The 17,604-nt window shown below is 37.6% G+C and overlaps 1 protein-coding gene across 1 annotated transcript; it reads left to right on the forward strand.

Moving 5' to 3' along the window:
* The first annotated feature begins 633 nt into the window (after window positions 1–633).
* On the forward strand, window positions 634–17,338 carry LOC121322277 (solute carrier family 40 member 1-like). The gene is made up of 8 exons (XM_041261997.1): window positions 634–924; window positions 1,148–1,215; window positions 8,590–8,749; window positions 9,447–9,562; window positions 10,593–10,719; window positions 11,442–11,687; window positions 13,401–14,051; window positions 14,352–17,338. Exons 1-8 carry the CDS (start codon window positions 888–890, stop codon window positions 14,669–14,671), a joined length of 1,725 nt encoding a protein of 574 aa, XP_041117931.1. The 5' UTR covers window positions 634–887; the 3' UTR covers window positions 14,672–17,338.
* The last annotated feature ends 266 nt before the right edge of the window (window positions 17,339–17,604 follow it).

Consider the following 17,604-nt stretch of genomic DNA (forward strand, 5'->3'; position numbering starts at 1 on the left):
CTTAAATTAAAACATAACCAATCGTATTCTAAAATAAGCACAATATACTGTAACTAGGTCTAAAAGGTATTGACAGTGTCAACCCAAGGGACTTTTTCAGCCTGAAAAAAGAAACAAGGACCAGGGGTCACAAATGGAGTTTAGAAAAAGGGGCATTCAGAACAGAAAATAGGAGACACTTTTTTACACAGAGAATTGTGAGGGTCTGGAATCAACTCCCCAGTAATGTTGTTGAAGCTGACACCCTGGGATCCTTCAAGAAGCTGCTTGATGAGATTTTGGGATCAATAAGCTACTAACAACCAAACGAGCAAGATGGGCCGAATGGCCTCTTCTCGTTTGTAAACTTTCTTATGTTCTTATGTTCTTATGTTCTTAAACTGTATTCAGCCCCTGGACGATTTAAATATCTCCTTTGTTTCTAGCAGACAGGCAGATACAAAACAAATAAGAACCTCTCAAGTTGACACACTGATTCTTGTTTGTTATTTTTCACAATTCATGCTTGACAGGACCACAGCAAAATAATTTGTTCTGAGATCGATCATTGTTAGGCTGTGGTCTGGAGGCACGTGACGCTTACGTATTTAAACGTCGAACCAGGGGATTTGTAAATAGAGTGAACAACAGAACTCCATCTGAGCTAGTGTTGAAGTGGAGCATAGCTCTGCGAAAGAGAAGATTCTGCTTTTGCAGTACAGCTCAAAACAGCTCAATCTAAAAACATTGCTTTCCAACTTCAGCTACAGTGATAGCTAAGTTTGGAAGGAAGGAAAATATATTCAAATTTCTCATAGAAAACGCATTTAAATTTTTGCACAGCACTAAAAAAGGAACAGGGCATTGAAGGAATTTCAGGCACAACAAGAGCAAGAAAAATATTAAATATGCCACTTAAAGCAGAAAACAAGAAACGTTGTTATGGTAAGTCTGTGTATTTAATTAATTAGTCTGTACAGAATTCCAGACATGACGTATAGTTTTGCATCAGCTACAAGGGTCAATTGTGTTAAAAAATATCAGTTGCTGTGCAACTTGTACATAACTTTAAAACTTTCTGTTGTGCTGATGTACAATGTGTATTTGTGGTTGCATGCAGTGTATGATAGCCAGCTAACTTGACCGTCACATCGTATATGCATTACAGATTCTGCCGCCGACTATTTCACATCAGCAAAGTTCTTCATTTACCTTGGGCACGCTTTGTCAACATGGGTAAGTTGAACAATAGAAATATTACCAAATAATATTTATTGGTAGCATTGTATAGTCTCCAGCGTAATGACAATGCAATTTGTTTTCTAAAGTCTTACCGTGAATGACAGTGATTGGTTACCCATATCCTGTTGTTTCCAGGGCTGCTTGTGTTTTTAACGCTTCTCTGCATCGTTGCAGAAGGGTTCTACAGTAAGAGGAAGAGGCACATCAACATCAGGGTTTCAGTGCCGCCTATTAAATTTGAGTGTTGCCTATCCCTGAATTCAGTAGAACATGGTAATAATAGTAATAGTAATAGTAATTGACAAACCTTGTAAATTTGGTTTATTTATGTATATCTGGAGCAGAAATTAAACGGACCCAAACCCAGAAACACGTATTGTACAACTGTACTTGTACTGAAACGTACGTCATTCTATTGGCATTACTATTTTTTTTTTTTTTTTTGCCGTGTCCACGAATAGTTTCTATAGAAATATTGGACACAATATGAATGCTCGTGCACGTTTTAAAGTATGGTTTACATGAATGATTATTGTTGTCGATTTTTTTTTTATTCCATGTAATTAAAGAGCAGCCCATGGACGATTAAATATTATAGTATTTCGAGTTTAGTTATTGAACCCGAGAGTTTAGGGCGAAACACCAGCCACCTGCAGATTATGGGAAATATTTTCGTTAATTAAAATTAAGCTATAAAAAAGGCTAACAAGATGCTCGGATACATTGTGAAAAGTGTTGAATTTAAATCAAGGGAAGTAATGTTAAAACTGTACAATGCACTAGTAAGACCTTGAATATTGTGTTCAGTTCTGGTCACCTCGCTATAAAAAAGATATTGCTGCTCTAGAAAGAGTGCAAAGAAGAGCGACCAGAATTATTCCGGGCTTAAAAGGCATGTCATATGCAGACAGGCTAAAAGAATTGAATCTGTTCAGTCTTGAACAAAGAAGACTACGCTGCGACCTAATTCAAGCATTCAAAATTCTAAAAGGTATTGACAATGTCGACCCAAGGGACTTTTTTGACCTGAAAAAAGAAGCAAGGACCAGGGGTCACAAATGGAGATTAGACAAAGGGGCATTCAGAACAGAAAATAGGAGGCACTTTTTTACACAGAGGATTGTGAGGGTCTGGAATCAACTCCCCAGTAATGTTGTTGAAGCTGACACCCTGGGATCCTTCAAGAAGCTGCTTGATGAGATTCTGGGATCAATAAGCTACTAACAACCAAACGAGCAAGATGGGCTGAATGGCTTCCTCTCGTTTGTAAACTTTCTTATGTTCTTAACTCCAGTTTTTTGAAAGAGGTAAAACCACCTGTTGCATGTGAAGCTAGTGATCTAATATAAACAACCGTCTCCAATACACGCCGTGTGTGATGGCAGATATTGTAAATAAACGCCGGAGGCATTTAATTTGAAGTTCTATGGTACCCCAATGGATATTTTATAACTTGTAGAAATTTCTCAAACAAATAATAGTAGGAAAAATCTTTTTGTAGCAAAAGTTTTGCTTTTGTGGATGAGGAAAAAAGTTACAAGAAGTGTAGTCTGCAGTTATTTATTCAAGCAATTTTCTTTTTTTTGCAAAACTCCAAAAATATAAATTCAAAAGTATTCATAATCTGACTAGTTGAGGCACCTTTTAGCATTAATAACCTGTTTTAATTAGGATATTCATCAGTGAGCTTTTGGCATGATTCTTTAGTGATTTGTGACCTTTCTTCAATGCAGAATTGTTCAATTTCATTCACATTCAGAGGAATTCCCTTATGCACAGCCGCCTTCAACTCATACCAAAGATTCTGAACAGACCAAAATACCTGCAAAACAAATTCAGAGAGCTAGGAAGAAAATTAAGACAGACCAAAACTGTGGTATTTTCTGGGATAGCTTGCTGCCGTCACCTTGCAAAAGACCATATGGACAGCTGAAAATAAATGCATGGCTGAAATCGTGGTGCGCACAGGAAGGCTTCACCACCTTTGAACATTGGACCACATTCTACAACAAGGACTCTCTAGGTTCGAATCCAGGCTATGTCATTGCAGACTGTGACTGGGAGTTCCTAGGGGGTGGCGCACAATTAGCTGAGTGCTGCCTGGGTAGGGAGGGCTTAGGTCTGCAGGGCAATCCATGGTTCACCACACACCAGCGACCCCTGTGGCTGATAGAGCACCTGCGGGTCTGCAGTGGAGCCATTCAGCTTTGTGTTGTCCTCCGGCACTATAGGTGTGGTGGCTTTGCTGTGGTTCAGCAGTGTGAATAAAAACAGCTAGGCAGGGACACGCTTCAGAGGACGCGTGTTTCAGCTGCCATTTCCCTGAGTCGCCGGGGGGTTGCAGCGGTGAACCGGGATTAATAATAATTGGCAATTCTAAATTGGGGAGAAAAATCATAAGCAATGACTAAATAAAAAAAAAAAAAACTGTCCTGTATAGGTGTGATGGACTGCACTTAAATAAAAAGCAAAATAATCTGTTATACAGTGACATTAGAAATGCGTGTAGCAAAGGAGAAGCCATACTAATGTAAAATGGGAAAACCCGGTCGGGAGCACGACAGACAAAATTTGAAATAGTGGAATGACAAATGACTGCTTCCTAATGCAGTTTGTCAAGGCACCGACTACAGGGGAGGCATGCCTTGATTTAGTCTTTTCAAATAACAAAGACAGAATAACTAAAACAGAGGTCAGAGAACCATTGGCAAACTCAGACCACAACGTGGTCTAATTTTGATGTGCTTTTTAAAACCTAAAAAGTAATGATTTAAAGCTAAGGTTTACAATTTTAGAAAGGCAAACTATGAAGGAATGAAACAGAGACTAACGGTAGTAGGTTGGAGTAAAATAGAGAAAACATCCACAGAAAAAAATGTAGTACTACAGGCACAAAACAATTCCATCCCAAAAGTTGACAAATCAAAATCTAAAACAAAATGACCAAATTGGTGTAGTAGATCAATTAAAAAAAAATGTATAGAGAGAGAGAGAGAGAGAGAGAGAGAGAGAGAGAGAGAGAGAGAGAGAGAGAGAGAGAGGCGCACTTTACAGAGCGTTTAAAAGGGACCAAGAACAAAGTACACAGAAAGAATACTTGGAACTACAAACACAAGTCAAAAAGGAAGTTAAAGGCCAAGAGAGAGATAGAAATGAGCATTGCTAAGGGGGCTAAAACCAATTCCAAACAGTTTTCCCAATGTTATAACAGTAAGAGAACATTCAAAGAGGAGGTAAAATGTCTAAGAGCTACAAATGGCAAAGTCATAGACGAAGAGAAAAAAAATAGCAAATGTATTAAATGATTATTTTTCACAAGTTTACAAAGGAGGATACAGACATGCCCCAAATGTCGACCTGTTCTTATTCTGTTTTAAATAACTTTAGCATAACAGAGGCAGAAGTGTTAAAGGGACTATGAGCTCTTAAAATAAACGAGTCCCCTGGGCCGGTTAAGATCCTCCCAATAGTACACTTAGAAATGAAAAGTTTTTTACAAACTGCTAACCTAGATCATGCAACAGTCTTGACACAGGGGTTGTACTGACAGACTGGAGAATTGCAAACGTAACACCGATCCACAAAACCGACTCCAGTAACTACAGACCAATAAGCCTGACTTCTTCTATTATATGTAAACTTATGGAAACTATAATAAGATACAAAATGGAAAATTACCTATATGGTAACAGTATCCTAGGAGACAGTCAGCATGGCTTTAGGAAAGGGAGATCGTGTGTAACTAATCTGCTTGATTTTTTATTTTTATTTTTTATTTTTTTTGAGGATGCAACATCAACAATGGATAATTGCAAAGCATACGACATAGTTTATTTAGATTTCCAGAAAGCTTTTGACAAAGTCCTGCATTAAAGATTAATTCTCAAAGGGATTCAAGGAAATGCATGTACATGGATTAGGGAGTGGTTAACATGTAGAAAACAGAAAGTACTGGTTAGAGGAGAAACCTCAAAATGGAGCAAGGTAACCAGTGGAGTATGACAGGGACCAGTATTAAGTCCTCTGCTATTCCTAATCTACATTAATGACTTATTCTATTATAGAAAACTATAAAAATGGCCAACAAAATGCTCGGACATATAGTGAAAAGTGTTGAATTTAAATCAAGGGAAGTAATGTTAAAACTTTACAATGCATTAGTAATACCTCATCTAGAATATTGTGTTCAGTTCTGGTCACCGTCCTGCAAAAAGGATGTTGCTGCTGTAGAAAGAGTACAAAGAAGAGCAACCAGAATTATTCCGGGTTTAAAAGGCATGCCATATGCAGACAGGCTAGAAGAATTGAATCTATTCAGACTTGAACAAAGAAGTCTATGCAGCGATCTGATTCAAGCATTCAAAATTCTAAAAGGTATTGACTGTTGACCCAAGGGTTTTTTTTCAACCTGAAAAAGAAACAAGGACCAGGAGTCACAAATGGAGATTAGATAAAGGGGCATTCAGAACAGAAAATAGGAGGTACTTTTTTACACAGAGAATCGTGGGAGTCTGGAACCAACTCCCCAGCAATGTTGTTAAAGCTGACAACCTGGGATCCTTCAAGAAGCTGCATTTGAGATTCTGGGATCATTAAGCTACCTACAACCAAAAGAGCTAGATAGGCCGAATGGCCTCCTCTCGTTTGTGAACTTTCTTATGTTCTAATCGGATTTAGATCGGGACTTTGAGTAGGGCATTCCAGAAACTTGATTTTATTCTTCTTTAACCATTCTGAAGTAGATTTTGTGTGCTTTTGGATCATTGTTGTATTGGAACGTCCTGTTGCACTTTAAACCAAGTTTTGTAGCGGAGGGTTTTGGATGATTGGCCAATATCTTTTGGTATGCTATGGAATCCATTTTACCATATATTGGAACTAAATTTCCTGTGCCATTTGAGGAAAAACAGACCCATAGAAGGATATTACCACCTCTATGCTTGACAGTAGGTATGGTGTTCTTTTCTTTGTACACCTCACCAGACTTTCTCCAAACAGCATGACTCCATCACTCCACAAAACTTTTGACCAGAACTCATATCCATCATTCAAATGCAGTTTTGCAATCTTTAAGAGAATGTCCTTAGGATGTTTTCCTAAGAGTGGCTTTTTCCTTGGCCTGCAACTATTGAGAGCTTCACCATGCAATACTCGACCTGTGGTTGAAATGGAAACCCCAGTCCCTCTTGCAGTCAATTCACTGTGAATATCTTTGGCAGTCAATCTCGGATTGTTATTAACCTTCCTCACAATTCTTCTACTTTTTCTTGATGAAAGAACCTTCTTTCTTCGAGACCGTGGGAGCGTTGTGACAGTACCACGAGTTTTGTACTTCTTAATAATAGAAACAATAGTTGAAATTTGGATACTTAAATGCCTGGAAATCTTCTTGTATCCTTCTCCAGCTTTATGACAATAAATAAGTTTTTGCTTAAGGTATTCAGATAGCTCTTTAATTTTTTTCCCATAATGACAGCAATCACCCTACCCCTAACCCTTTTATACTCTGTAAGAATGTTCACCCACAATCTAGCATTTTCTAGTCTTTGCTAGAATTAGGTTCTGCATTATCATATTTAAATTAATAGCACCTTGTAGACAATACTAATCATAGTATCAAAGGGTATTAATACTTTTAGCATTTTTGGAGTTTTGCAAAATAAAATTGCTGAAGTAAATAATTGTAGACATGTATTTCTTGTAACTTTTTTTTTTTTCTCATCCACAAAAGCAAAACTTTTGCTACAAAAGATTTTTCCTAAATAGTTTTGTTTGATAAATTTATAGAAATTATAAATTTCCATTGGGGTATATAAACCTTTGACTACAACTGTATATATGGGTTTGTCATCTTACAACTGCGTCTGCCATTAACACCTGTCCAAAATCCACCTCTGAGCAAGTTGATCCTAATATACCACGGATGACATTTTTAGTCAGTGGAGTGAAAGAGGAATAGATTAGAAATGGCTGTATCTGACTTGTTTTATTACAATACAAAGTAATCTTGTCTTTCCAAAATCGCACAGTAATGTTGATTTATTCTTCTCACCTTCTTGTATCTGTAATGCTAGTCATGTAACCGAATCTTTTTCAATTGTATTTTATTCCCAAATCTTGTTTTGATGGTAAGATCCAGTTACGGCAGGTTGGGACACATGACGCTGCTATATACCATTGTACTTCTCCATGTATGAAACTAAACTCTGAAAGGGGTACAAGAGCAGGGATCATGTGTGGTAGCTGTTAACCTCATTCCTTCTAAATGTTTTTATCCTGAAAGTACAGAAAGAACACCTGCTGTTATTTTTGTTGGCATTTGTGGAAAATGATCCTGTTTATTGCTGCATTTGAATAAAGCACAGTCGCACACATTTCAAATATATTGATTGACAAGGCAGTGTAGTACTGTCTCCATGTTTTGATTAGTTTTTCAAGTCCAAAAAAGGGCAGAGACGACACAAACTTGTTTTATTTGTTACATGAACTGTATTTGACCGTGAGATTAAGTACAGTTAATGACAGGATTTTGTAGTGTTCTGGACTAAGGTCCTCTATACATGGGTCCAGGTTTCATTTAAAATACCGGTAGCTGTTTTGATTGCCAATGTCAGATTCATCTTTTACTGCATGTCAGAGCAGTAACAGACAAACTCTGTTAGAGTAGGGGTCAAATATTTACATTTCTGGTTTCAAATTGCACAGATTCAATTACAGCTTTGGATGAGTTTTTTGATTGGTGCTGGGGTTTGTTTCCTAGTTCAGTTAGCCCAAATGATCTTTATTTTGTTTCATCCGCTATGTACATTCAGACAGGAAATGAAGGCAAAAGTAACTGGTCAGTATTCATTAGATACAGTACAAATGCCAAATAATGTGAAAGCGGGTCGATTTTTTTTTTGTTTATTTTTTGTATCAAACACGTGTGTCCAGACTGTCGGAGACAAACAAATATCTACATCAAAGTCTACATGGCTTGGTATTGAAATCAAAGCAAAGCTTTATAGGTAAAATTGACACAATATACAGTGCCCTTGAATGCAGTAAACATTTTCAACTTAACCACAAATACAGCTGATCAGCTGACTCTTGTTTAGTTCCTAGATGCTTAAGTTCCTTCTTGGTATAATTAACCCTTGCACCGATTTCGTGCCCAGTAATTTATTATAATATTGTTTTAACATCAAAACAACCAACCTGATAGTAGCCTAGAAAAAAACAGTCCCTTGGTTAAATGTACTTGCCATAGGCCCTTGAAGAGTAAATTAACTGATGACTGGTGCTGTTAAAATCAACAATATGTACTCTTGGGGTTGTTACTCACTCACTTCCATTTGTGAACTGTATACTGTACTTTTTTCCCCATAGGGGGACAGAATGTGGCACTTTGCAGTGGCAGTGTTCCTGGTTGAACTCTATGGCAACAGTCTGCTCCTGACTGCTGTCTATGGGCTTGTGGTCGCAGCGTCGGTTCTGCTGCTGGGAGCCATCATAGGAGACTGGGTGGACAAGAGCGCCAGGCTGAAAGGTGTGTCTTAGCAACATCTACTTAAAACATGAATGCCAGCAAGCTACCATACTGTTGAACTAAAAGTATGTTTTCTGCTGTTCTTATAGGCCAGGGCTCAAACTCCACTGCATAACAATAAACCTTTGTCTTGCAGTACATTACTCAAGACCCCTTGGACTTTTTTTTTAAGCAAGCCAGCGGAAGTATTGCAATGTTTATTTCAGTGAAATTGGATGACTAGCCTACACTGTATGCCAAAAGGGTAATTGTGTGCTAACAAATTTATGCAGTTTTCATTTGATTCTTATTTAGATTGAGACAATTTTAACCCTTTGGTACCTGAATGTGACTTTACAGCCTTCGTTGGGACTGCTTGGTAAACAGAGTCCTGCTACAGTATATTGTACATACTTTAACTAATACGGCACAGTGATTTCATACCACAGTCAGTTTACAGGCATTCATTTTGAAACAGTAAATTGATCAAGGCACTGTTCCAAACTCTTTAGGTTAGGCCACACAATTTGAAAAGAGTAAGCTAGCGGCACACTTGGCTGTTATTTCACAACTAACATTTATTTTTAACCTAATGAGTGAGTAATTTTTTTGGAAATGGTTTTACACATTCTAAGATATGCTTCTCTAATTGTACAATGAATTGGCTAGCATTAAAGCTGTTTTCTAATGGATTTGTTTGCTTTTCAATCCCCAACAGTCGCTCGGACATCACTGATTGTCCAAAACTCAGCTGTCATTTTGTGTGGCATCCTCCTTATGGTGGTTTTCCTGTGTAAAGTCCAGCTTGTGTCTCTCTTCAATGGATGGCTGCTTGTAAGTGTTAGATTTTTTTTTTCTATAATCCATTGTATGTTTAAGTTTTCAAAGAACAAAGAAACATTACTTATTTCACTCTATCCTCTAAAGATATAGTGAAAACACAAATGTCACTGTTACATCCACATGTCATGTCTTTCTGATTTGTAATAAAGCGAGATGTGAGAAACTCTTCAGTTTTGGAGCCTACAGTTTAAGTGTTTTTAAAAAAGCTGCATGCAATAATTAAACAAAAGCCAAGGTTTGTTTATTTTAAGCTGAGCAGACACATACCTATCTATGTCTGAAAGCAGAGCTATCAGAGCTCTGCTATGAGGTCCACAAATATGCACTGCCAGCACATTTTTGTTTAGTGGAGGTCAGCTTTTATTACCTTTCTTTTAATGGGAAATATAGGCCCTATAGGTTGACCTAGATCAAATAAACAGTCCCATATATAGCATATGTTTACATTGTTTTTATCTGGCAATATATGTTATCTAATAAGTGCTTAAATAAAACATGTTAGGTAAACATTGCAGGCTGTTGGTGTCTCAGCAAATAGCAATTTTATCTTCTGGGAGACACTGTGCTGCTGTATGCACAGACCACCATAAAAAGACAGGAATTAGTCGGGGGGGGGGGGGAAATGAACTCCAGCAACTTGTCTGACCTCCCTTAATAAACAAAACATGACCACCTCTTAGCAAGGGGCCAATGAAAAGGAACATGTTTGCTCATGTCTGCTGTGAATGAGTTTATCCTGCTTTACAAGTTTACATGAAACTTTAAATGAAACTGGCAATATGCCAGTTTCTAATAGGTCATTTTAAGCCTCTGCTGATTTGATAATCTCAATAGGAGTTTGTGAAAATATTTTATGCTGACTTTTTCGTTCACAGTTTAACAAACACATGAACGTGCCTCATAGCTGCACTATCCCTGCTTGTCTTTTAATATTGCTATAGCATTAACATAAAAAAAAATAAAATAAATAATAATAATTAAAATGTTACGTTTTTTGGTTTTGTTTTTTTCTTGCTTACAGACTGTCTGCTACATCTTAGTCATCTCCATTGCAAACGTTGCAAACTTGGCCAGCACTGCGACAGCCATCACCATTCAAAGAGATTGGATTGTCGTGGTGGCAGGAGAAGACAGAAGCAGGCTGGCAGGTATGCTGTCTTCATTTATATTCATGCAGTAGCCTAACAAGATCTGGTTCAACTTGTTACACAAAGTTCATCAGATGGAGTCAGCAAGTTTACAGTCTCTGTCCTTGTACTGGATGTTATGAGAAGCAGTTTTTATTTATATGAGTGTACCTTGCAACCTTTATTTATGGAAATATGTGAATATCACATGCTGTACCCCAGACCATACCCCAGTTTTCTCATGTATGTAAACACAATGATAACTGCAGTTTATGGATATCCTTACACATAGAAAGGAAAAAAGTACATTGTCTAAAGGGTTAAAACTGTAAACTTGCCCCTAGTTTTTACTACTGATTCGGACATTTGTGTTCTGCTTGTTGGCTTGAGTGTGAGAAATGACAGAATTGCTTTCCTGCCATTTTAAACCCCAGTCAGGTCATGTGTGTATTGATGGCTACATATTATAAAAACATAGTAATTACAGGAAGATATTTTTTTACCTGTGTCACTGGTATTTTAAACTCCATCTTGCATGAGCAATGTCAGTGATTTTGCTTGCAATTTTAGTTTTATGGTAAAAGGATATGTTTTCTGCAGTTCCAGGTCCCCTATAGAGTTTGGCAGGCTATTCAAGTAATACAAATATATCCATTATACACTATTTCATTTATTTGTTGGTGTGAGTTCTATATGAAACGTTCCTTTTTTTCTAAAATCGGTTCCATTTTTCTCCAAAACAGACATGAATGCCACAGTGAGAAGAATCGATCAGCTGACAAACATTCTGGCGCCCCTGGCAGTGGGACAGATCATAACCTTCTCCTCCCCTATGGCCGGCTGTGGGTTCATCGTGGGCTGGAACCTGTGCTCCATGTGCCTGGAGTACTTCCTCCTCTGGAAGGTTTATCAGATGACACCTGCACTCGCCATCAAGACAGGCCAGAAGGAAGATGAGCAAGCGCTAAAGCAGCTCAATATTCAGAAAGGTATTCACACCATGTTACTGGATTACAAGTGCTCAAGTGCTGGTTCAAGTCCAGGTTATGCCATCGCCGATCATGGTCGGGAGTTCCCAGGGGGCAGCGAACTCCTGTGGCTGATAGGGCGTCTGCGGGTCTGCTGTAGAAGCCACTCAGATCTGTGTTTTACTCCAGCACTATGGATCTGGTGGCATCGCTGTAGACCTGCAGTTTGAAAAAAGATGGCTTTGCAGGACACATTTCAGAGGACACGTGTCTGCCACCGTTTCCCCGAGTCTGCACAGGAGTTGCGGGGCTGAACTGGGATAAAAATAATAATTGGGCATTCCAAACTGGGAGAAAACCGGTGTAAAAATCATTGGTGAACAACTACATTTAAAAAAACAAAAGAACAAACAAACAAAAAAATAAAAACAAATGCAACTCCTTTTAACATAATTTTAAGAAATGCTTTGCAGCCGCAATTCTTATTTTCGCTTTAGCCTTAAATTAATATGTAATTCTGGGCATTCTTGCAGAAATTTGCAAAAACAGGGTGGAGATAATGCAAATGAGGGATCAAAAATACTGTATTGATGTACTAAAGCTGTGGGCAATTGTGACACTTACAATTGCAGCAATTTGTTAAGAACTTTTGAAAGCATGTTTTAAACAGTTGCAGTTGTTGCTGTCATTAGCCAGTCTGCTTTTTCTCGTGTGCTGCCAGCTGTGCTCAAAGTATTTGAGACGAACACCCAAGTACCTCATTTTCACTAGTCAGGATGTACTTAAAAGCCTTAAACACATTTCTATGACATTTCTGATTTCCCCAGTCTGTTGGGATCAATAAACTGCACACGTGCCACTAACCCCTCCAGCTCATTCTCAGCATCTGTGTAGGACCACGATCTATTGTGTGTTAATTGTCTAGCCTACTAAGAAGACAAAGTTAAAAATAATAATTAAAATAAAATAAACCCTAAAATCATTTAGTTTCAATTAAGTAGCATGATTTATTTTGTGTTACATAATGTAATGTGTAGCATACCCAAAACACATTAGTGTTATTTCAGCGCAGTGATTTATATTTGAAGTACATCAAGAACTGTAAATGTATGTGTGTGCGAATTTATTTATTTATTTATTTAAATTGTATTGCTTTTAAACCTGACACTTCCTTATGTTGGACAAACATGTCTGGTTTAGTGAGGGGCTACTTTATGATTATGAAAAGCTTTTTGGGGGTGCAGGTGGGGGCCCCACTATAGAATCTGATGGGTTTAAACTGCCTTTCATTTTATATATGTAACAGTATTAAAATAGGTAAACGACGGAACAGAATGCATTGTACAGATGTTTACATTTAAGAAAAACAATGTTTTTTGATTCTTGCACCCTTGCATGTATGGACGGTATCCAAATAATATTTAAATTAGTATATTGCGGCTCTCTTCATTAACATATTTTTCATAGTACATAGGACAAAATGTGAACTTTGTGAATTGTCGTAACGAAAATGCAAATTGCACTGCAACTGGCCCATCTTAGTACATCTACCTCTAAATGTCTTACAAATTACATGTAAAGAGTAATATGTGTTCTGAAAATCTTAATCAAATATACTGATTCTATAATTGTGTTTTCTCTAATGTTAATTACCAGCTTTAGATTGGCATCTGTTTTTTTGCAACAAAATATTTCTTTGCAAAAATGTTCTAATTCTCTTTTCTGTAACTGCAGTGCTTGAAGCTGTTCAGAAACCATCTGAAAGCTCTGAACTGGTGAGCGGAGTTGCTATAGCAAGCTCTGTGGAGAAGAAGAATGGATGCTGCTACAATATCACACAGCCATTCCGCACATTACGAGATGGATGGGTGGCTTACTACAATCAGCCCATCTTCTTTGCTGGCATGGGCCTTGCCTTTCTGTACATGACTGTGTTGGGGTTCGACTGCATCACCACAGGATTTGCATACAACCAGGGCCTAAATGGATCCATTCTGAGCTTGTTGATGGGAGCCTCCGCCATCAGCGGAATCCTGGGAACCATGGCCTTCACCTGGATTCGGAAGAGATGTGGCCTGGTCCGCACAGGGTTCATCGCTGGGATGGCTCAGATCTCCTGCTTGGCGTTGTGCGTGGTCTCTGTTTTCATGCCTGGAAGTCCTTTGGATCTGACTGTGTCCCCCTTTCAAGGTCTCACAAGCCACTTGATGGGAGATAGTTCCTTGCCTGAAGCTAACCCTACAACAGGGCATTCCCTCATTACTCAAACACACAGCTTTATCAATGGGTCCACATCTGCTTACGAGATTGAGGAGATGAAGCCTCAAGTTGTATCTTACCTGTCTGTGAGCTTCCTGTTTGCTGGGGTCATTGCTGCTAGAGTTGGTAAGCATATAGAACATGATTTTATATGATTGTTTAATAGTGTGAAGCAAGCCGAAAAGCATTGTGGTTGCCTTACTGGTGCCGTTGGACAGTGAGGACGTGGTAATAGTTTCAGAAGTTATGTAACAGAATGACATTCAGAGAAGTCATGTAAGACTTGAAGTGTTCATATAACCAAGGCATTAATGACCTTTGATGCGTTTCTTTATTAGTCAAGTGTACATGTACAATTGTCCAAAGGCTCTGCAATAGAAGTGTGTTATGTGTTGATTTTTATTTATTTATTTATTTTTCTTTTAGGCCTTTGGTCCTTCGATTTAACTGTGACCCAGCTAATCCAAGAAAATGTGATCGAGTCTGAGAGAGGTGTCATAAACGGTGTCCAGAACTCCATGAATTATCTTCTCGACCTTCTGCACTATATCATGGTGATTCTTGCACCAAACCCAGAGGCATTTGGCCTGCTGGTGATCATCTCAGTCTCCTTTGTCGTCATGGGACACATGATGTATTTCAAATATGCCTATAAAACCTTAAGAAGCCGTCTCTTTCTGTGCTTCTCATCTGACCCTAAAAATGAGATAGACTCAGGAGGTGAGGGGTTGTCAGACAAAGTATAAGTTTTTAAAGAGACAGTATCCCTGTTACAGCTTTATCTAAAATGTACAAATATCTGCATTTGTTTACAGGGCTGATAACATAGCATTGCATGGCGATTGCTTTTAGTGATAGCATAGACTAACGTATAGTTTTAAAGCAAAAAATAGCACAGCTGGATTATACTCGGAGTAAAAAGGTAAGGTAGGTATGTACCAGATGTGTCTTACTGTTTATAGAATACAGAGTATTCAAAGATGCATTTGTACTGGGCAAGGGACTCTTGCTAGGTGGAATTAGGAAGCAATAATACAACTACAAGGGTGAAAACAGATAGTATTGGACATGTGCTTTAGTACAAGTGGAGTAGTTTAACATAAGCAGCAAAAGGGGAGTTGGCTGATATGGGAACTCCATGGAATCAGTGTAGAGGCCAAGCCTTCTATTTAAGGCCTGTCAATCCTCAAGCAAGGACAGTTTCAATCACGTTATTGCAAAAGGCATCAAATGAGCTCCATGAATAAACCCATGGTCACAACCCAAGAGGGTTCACTTAGGGTTCCAGAGCTGCAGAGTTGTGTCCTCTCCAATGGGGGAGAGGTAGGCTTTCTACAATCGGAAAATAAATCACAAAATGTGTGATTTTTAAATGCTTTCTTAATTTTGACCCTGCTTTTGACTTGAAAGAGCTTTTTACTAACTAGGTGTATTTAAAACAAATAGTCAGTAGAATGTGGTTTAACACTTCAGTTTGCAAATTGGAAAAACGGCATAGTATACAACATTATAGAAATGTTTAGAGACATGATTTTTTTTTTTTTTTTTTAAATAAAAGCTAAAAGGAATACCCTGATTTGGTTTTTATGTATATCTTCCAGTATATATGTTTTGCATAATGCTTACTTAAAGACTTGGGGTACAGTCTCTTTAAATTACTTTTGTAAATTACTAAATGTACAGCTCTGTAGATCCTAAACTAATACCCAGTATAATATTTGCTGTGTGGGCGCTAATATGTAATTAACCTACTTGCTGTATAGGCCTTCAGTATTACACCAAAGTGGGATTTTAGAGGTTTTTTAGGCAAAAATTAAAGAAGTGAAGCAAAATGAGGTAACGCAGCAGTCTTTGTACCGATTTGTAATCTTTGTTTTGTGCTGCGTTGTTAGGCAACAGACTGTAAAAAAGATCAACATCCAACCGATGACATAAAAGCAGTAAAGAACAATGTGAAAATGTATGAAGACAGCAATATAACCTGCAAAATTATTTTCCTCGATTCCATTGCAGATGCACTTTTTGGTTTATTACATTGTAAATATGTAGGCATAAAGGCACTTTTAAAGGTGCAGTATCTTTTTTTTTTTTTCTTTCTTTGTCCCTCAAATGTTAGGCATTACAAATTTTGGATTGCTTCCAAAACATATTTGCTGTGCCCAGTAATTGTTCACGGTAAACCTGCTGCTCATTCTACTGAAGTGTTTTGAAAGGACATGGTTGTACAACATTGTCCATTTATTCCCCATTTGAGAGCAGTTTTCATACATATTAAATTGTACCAACATGTAATAGACCCAAGCTGTCTCTGAACATTAAAAAAAAAAAAAAAAAAAAAGTTAACCATCTTTTTTTTTTTTCTACATGATCTCAAAGATAGGATATTCATTCTTACATAAACACAGATCCTTGTGTTTATTCTATACCAAGTAATGTATGTCCAGGTTCTATTATAAAAACACTGAGATTGGACTGAAATCACGTCTCCTCCATGTGGCTTTAACAGTAAAGCCCCTTTTTGTCTGAAATGGTGGGGAGATTTTTTCTCCATCTCAGTTCATGTGGTCTGAGTAATGAGTTTATGTTGGATTAGTAACTACCTGGTTTCTGAAAAATGTGCTGAGCCAGGGGTTTTTGAAAGAGGGTTTGAAAGAAAAATATTTGGCAGAGGTAGATCATTTCCAAGAGCAACGTCTTAAAATAAGCTTTTTCCTCAGGATGTGAAATTGCAAAAATGTCCATGTTTTTTCTACCTGTCTAGATGTTGGTTCAATGCCAGAAAGACATGCAGCTTCATTTGAAACGTACCACCTAACAAAATAGCTTTAAAAATTACCCCTCAAAAAAGGTGGATCAGCTCATTTTTTTCAGGTGAGATTGATAGTGAAATAAAATTGCTAGTTTTGTAGCTCTGCAACAGAAATGTGCAGTAATATTACAAAAGTATTTAGTACACCTGTTTTTCTTTTTAACTCTCAAACAAGTTTCAGATTTGTTTTATATTTTGTATTGTTGCCTAAATCTTTCTTTTTTTTTTTTTTTTTTTTTTTTAAAAGATCCCTACAAAAGAGACAATGTTTATTTGATGAAAACCATACCGCAATACTAATGAAATGCATGGTATACTTTTGTAAATGAATGTAAAATGTATGCAACAAATAAACCAGCAACAGGTAACTTGCAACTACCGTTAGAATATATATATATTTTTTTTTTACTTGTATGTTAAGAAATCATGTCTTAGTATAGCAAATAAATGTCTATGAATTAGATATACTTTTTACTGTCTTTTTGAAATGTGTACAATGGGTTGTACACAAATTAAACACTCCGTAGCTATATTAGAGGAGAAACCTGAACATTCTGCTTTTGTTTTATAATGCATGAATTGTTTGCAATAAAACAAAGATATAAACACACCTACAGTTCTGTCTTTTTCTTTATTACGGCTGCAAAGAAAATGTACCAGCATCCCTCCAGCTTTTCAAAAGAAGTATTCTTCTGAAAGGAGAGGCCATGTTAAGGGCTAGGCAATGAGTAGGATTATTCACAGAAGGCATTGTGTCCAGTCTACCTACTACCACAGCCATGAACCCGATGTTTCTGGTGACAGACCGGGAGTTTATTATGCAAGACCGGGTTTACTGGGTTTTGGTGGTTATATTTGCTCAGCTGTTAC

This window comes from Polyodon spathula, chromosome 10 (genome assembly GCF_017654505.1).
Source record: "Polyodon spathula isolate WHYD16114869_AA chromosome 10, ASM1765450v1, whole genome shotgun sequence".
NCBI classification, from domain to species: Eukaryota; Metazoa; Chordata; class Actinopteri; order Acipenseriformes; family Polyodontidae; genus Polyodon; species Polyodon spathula.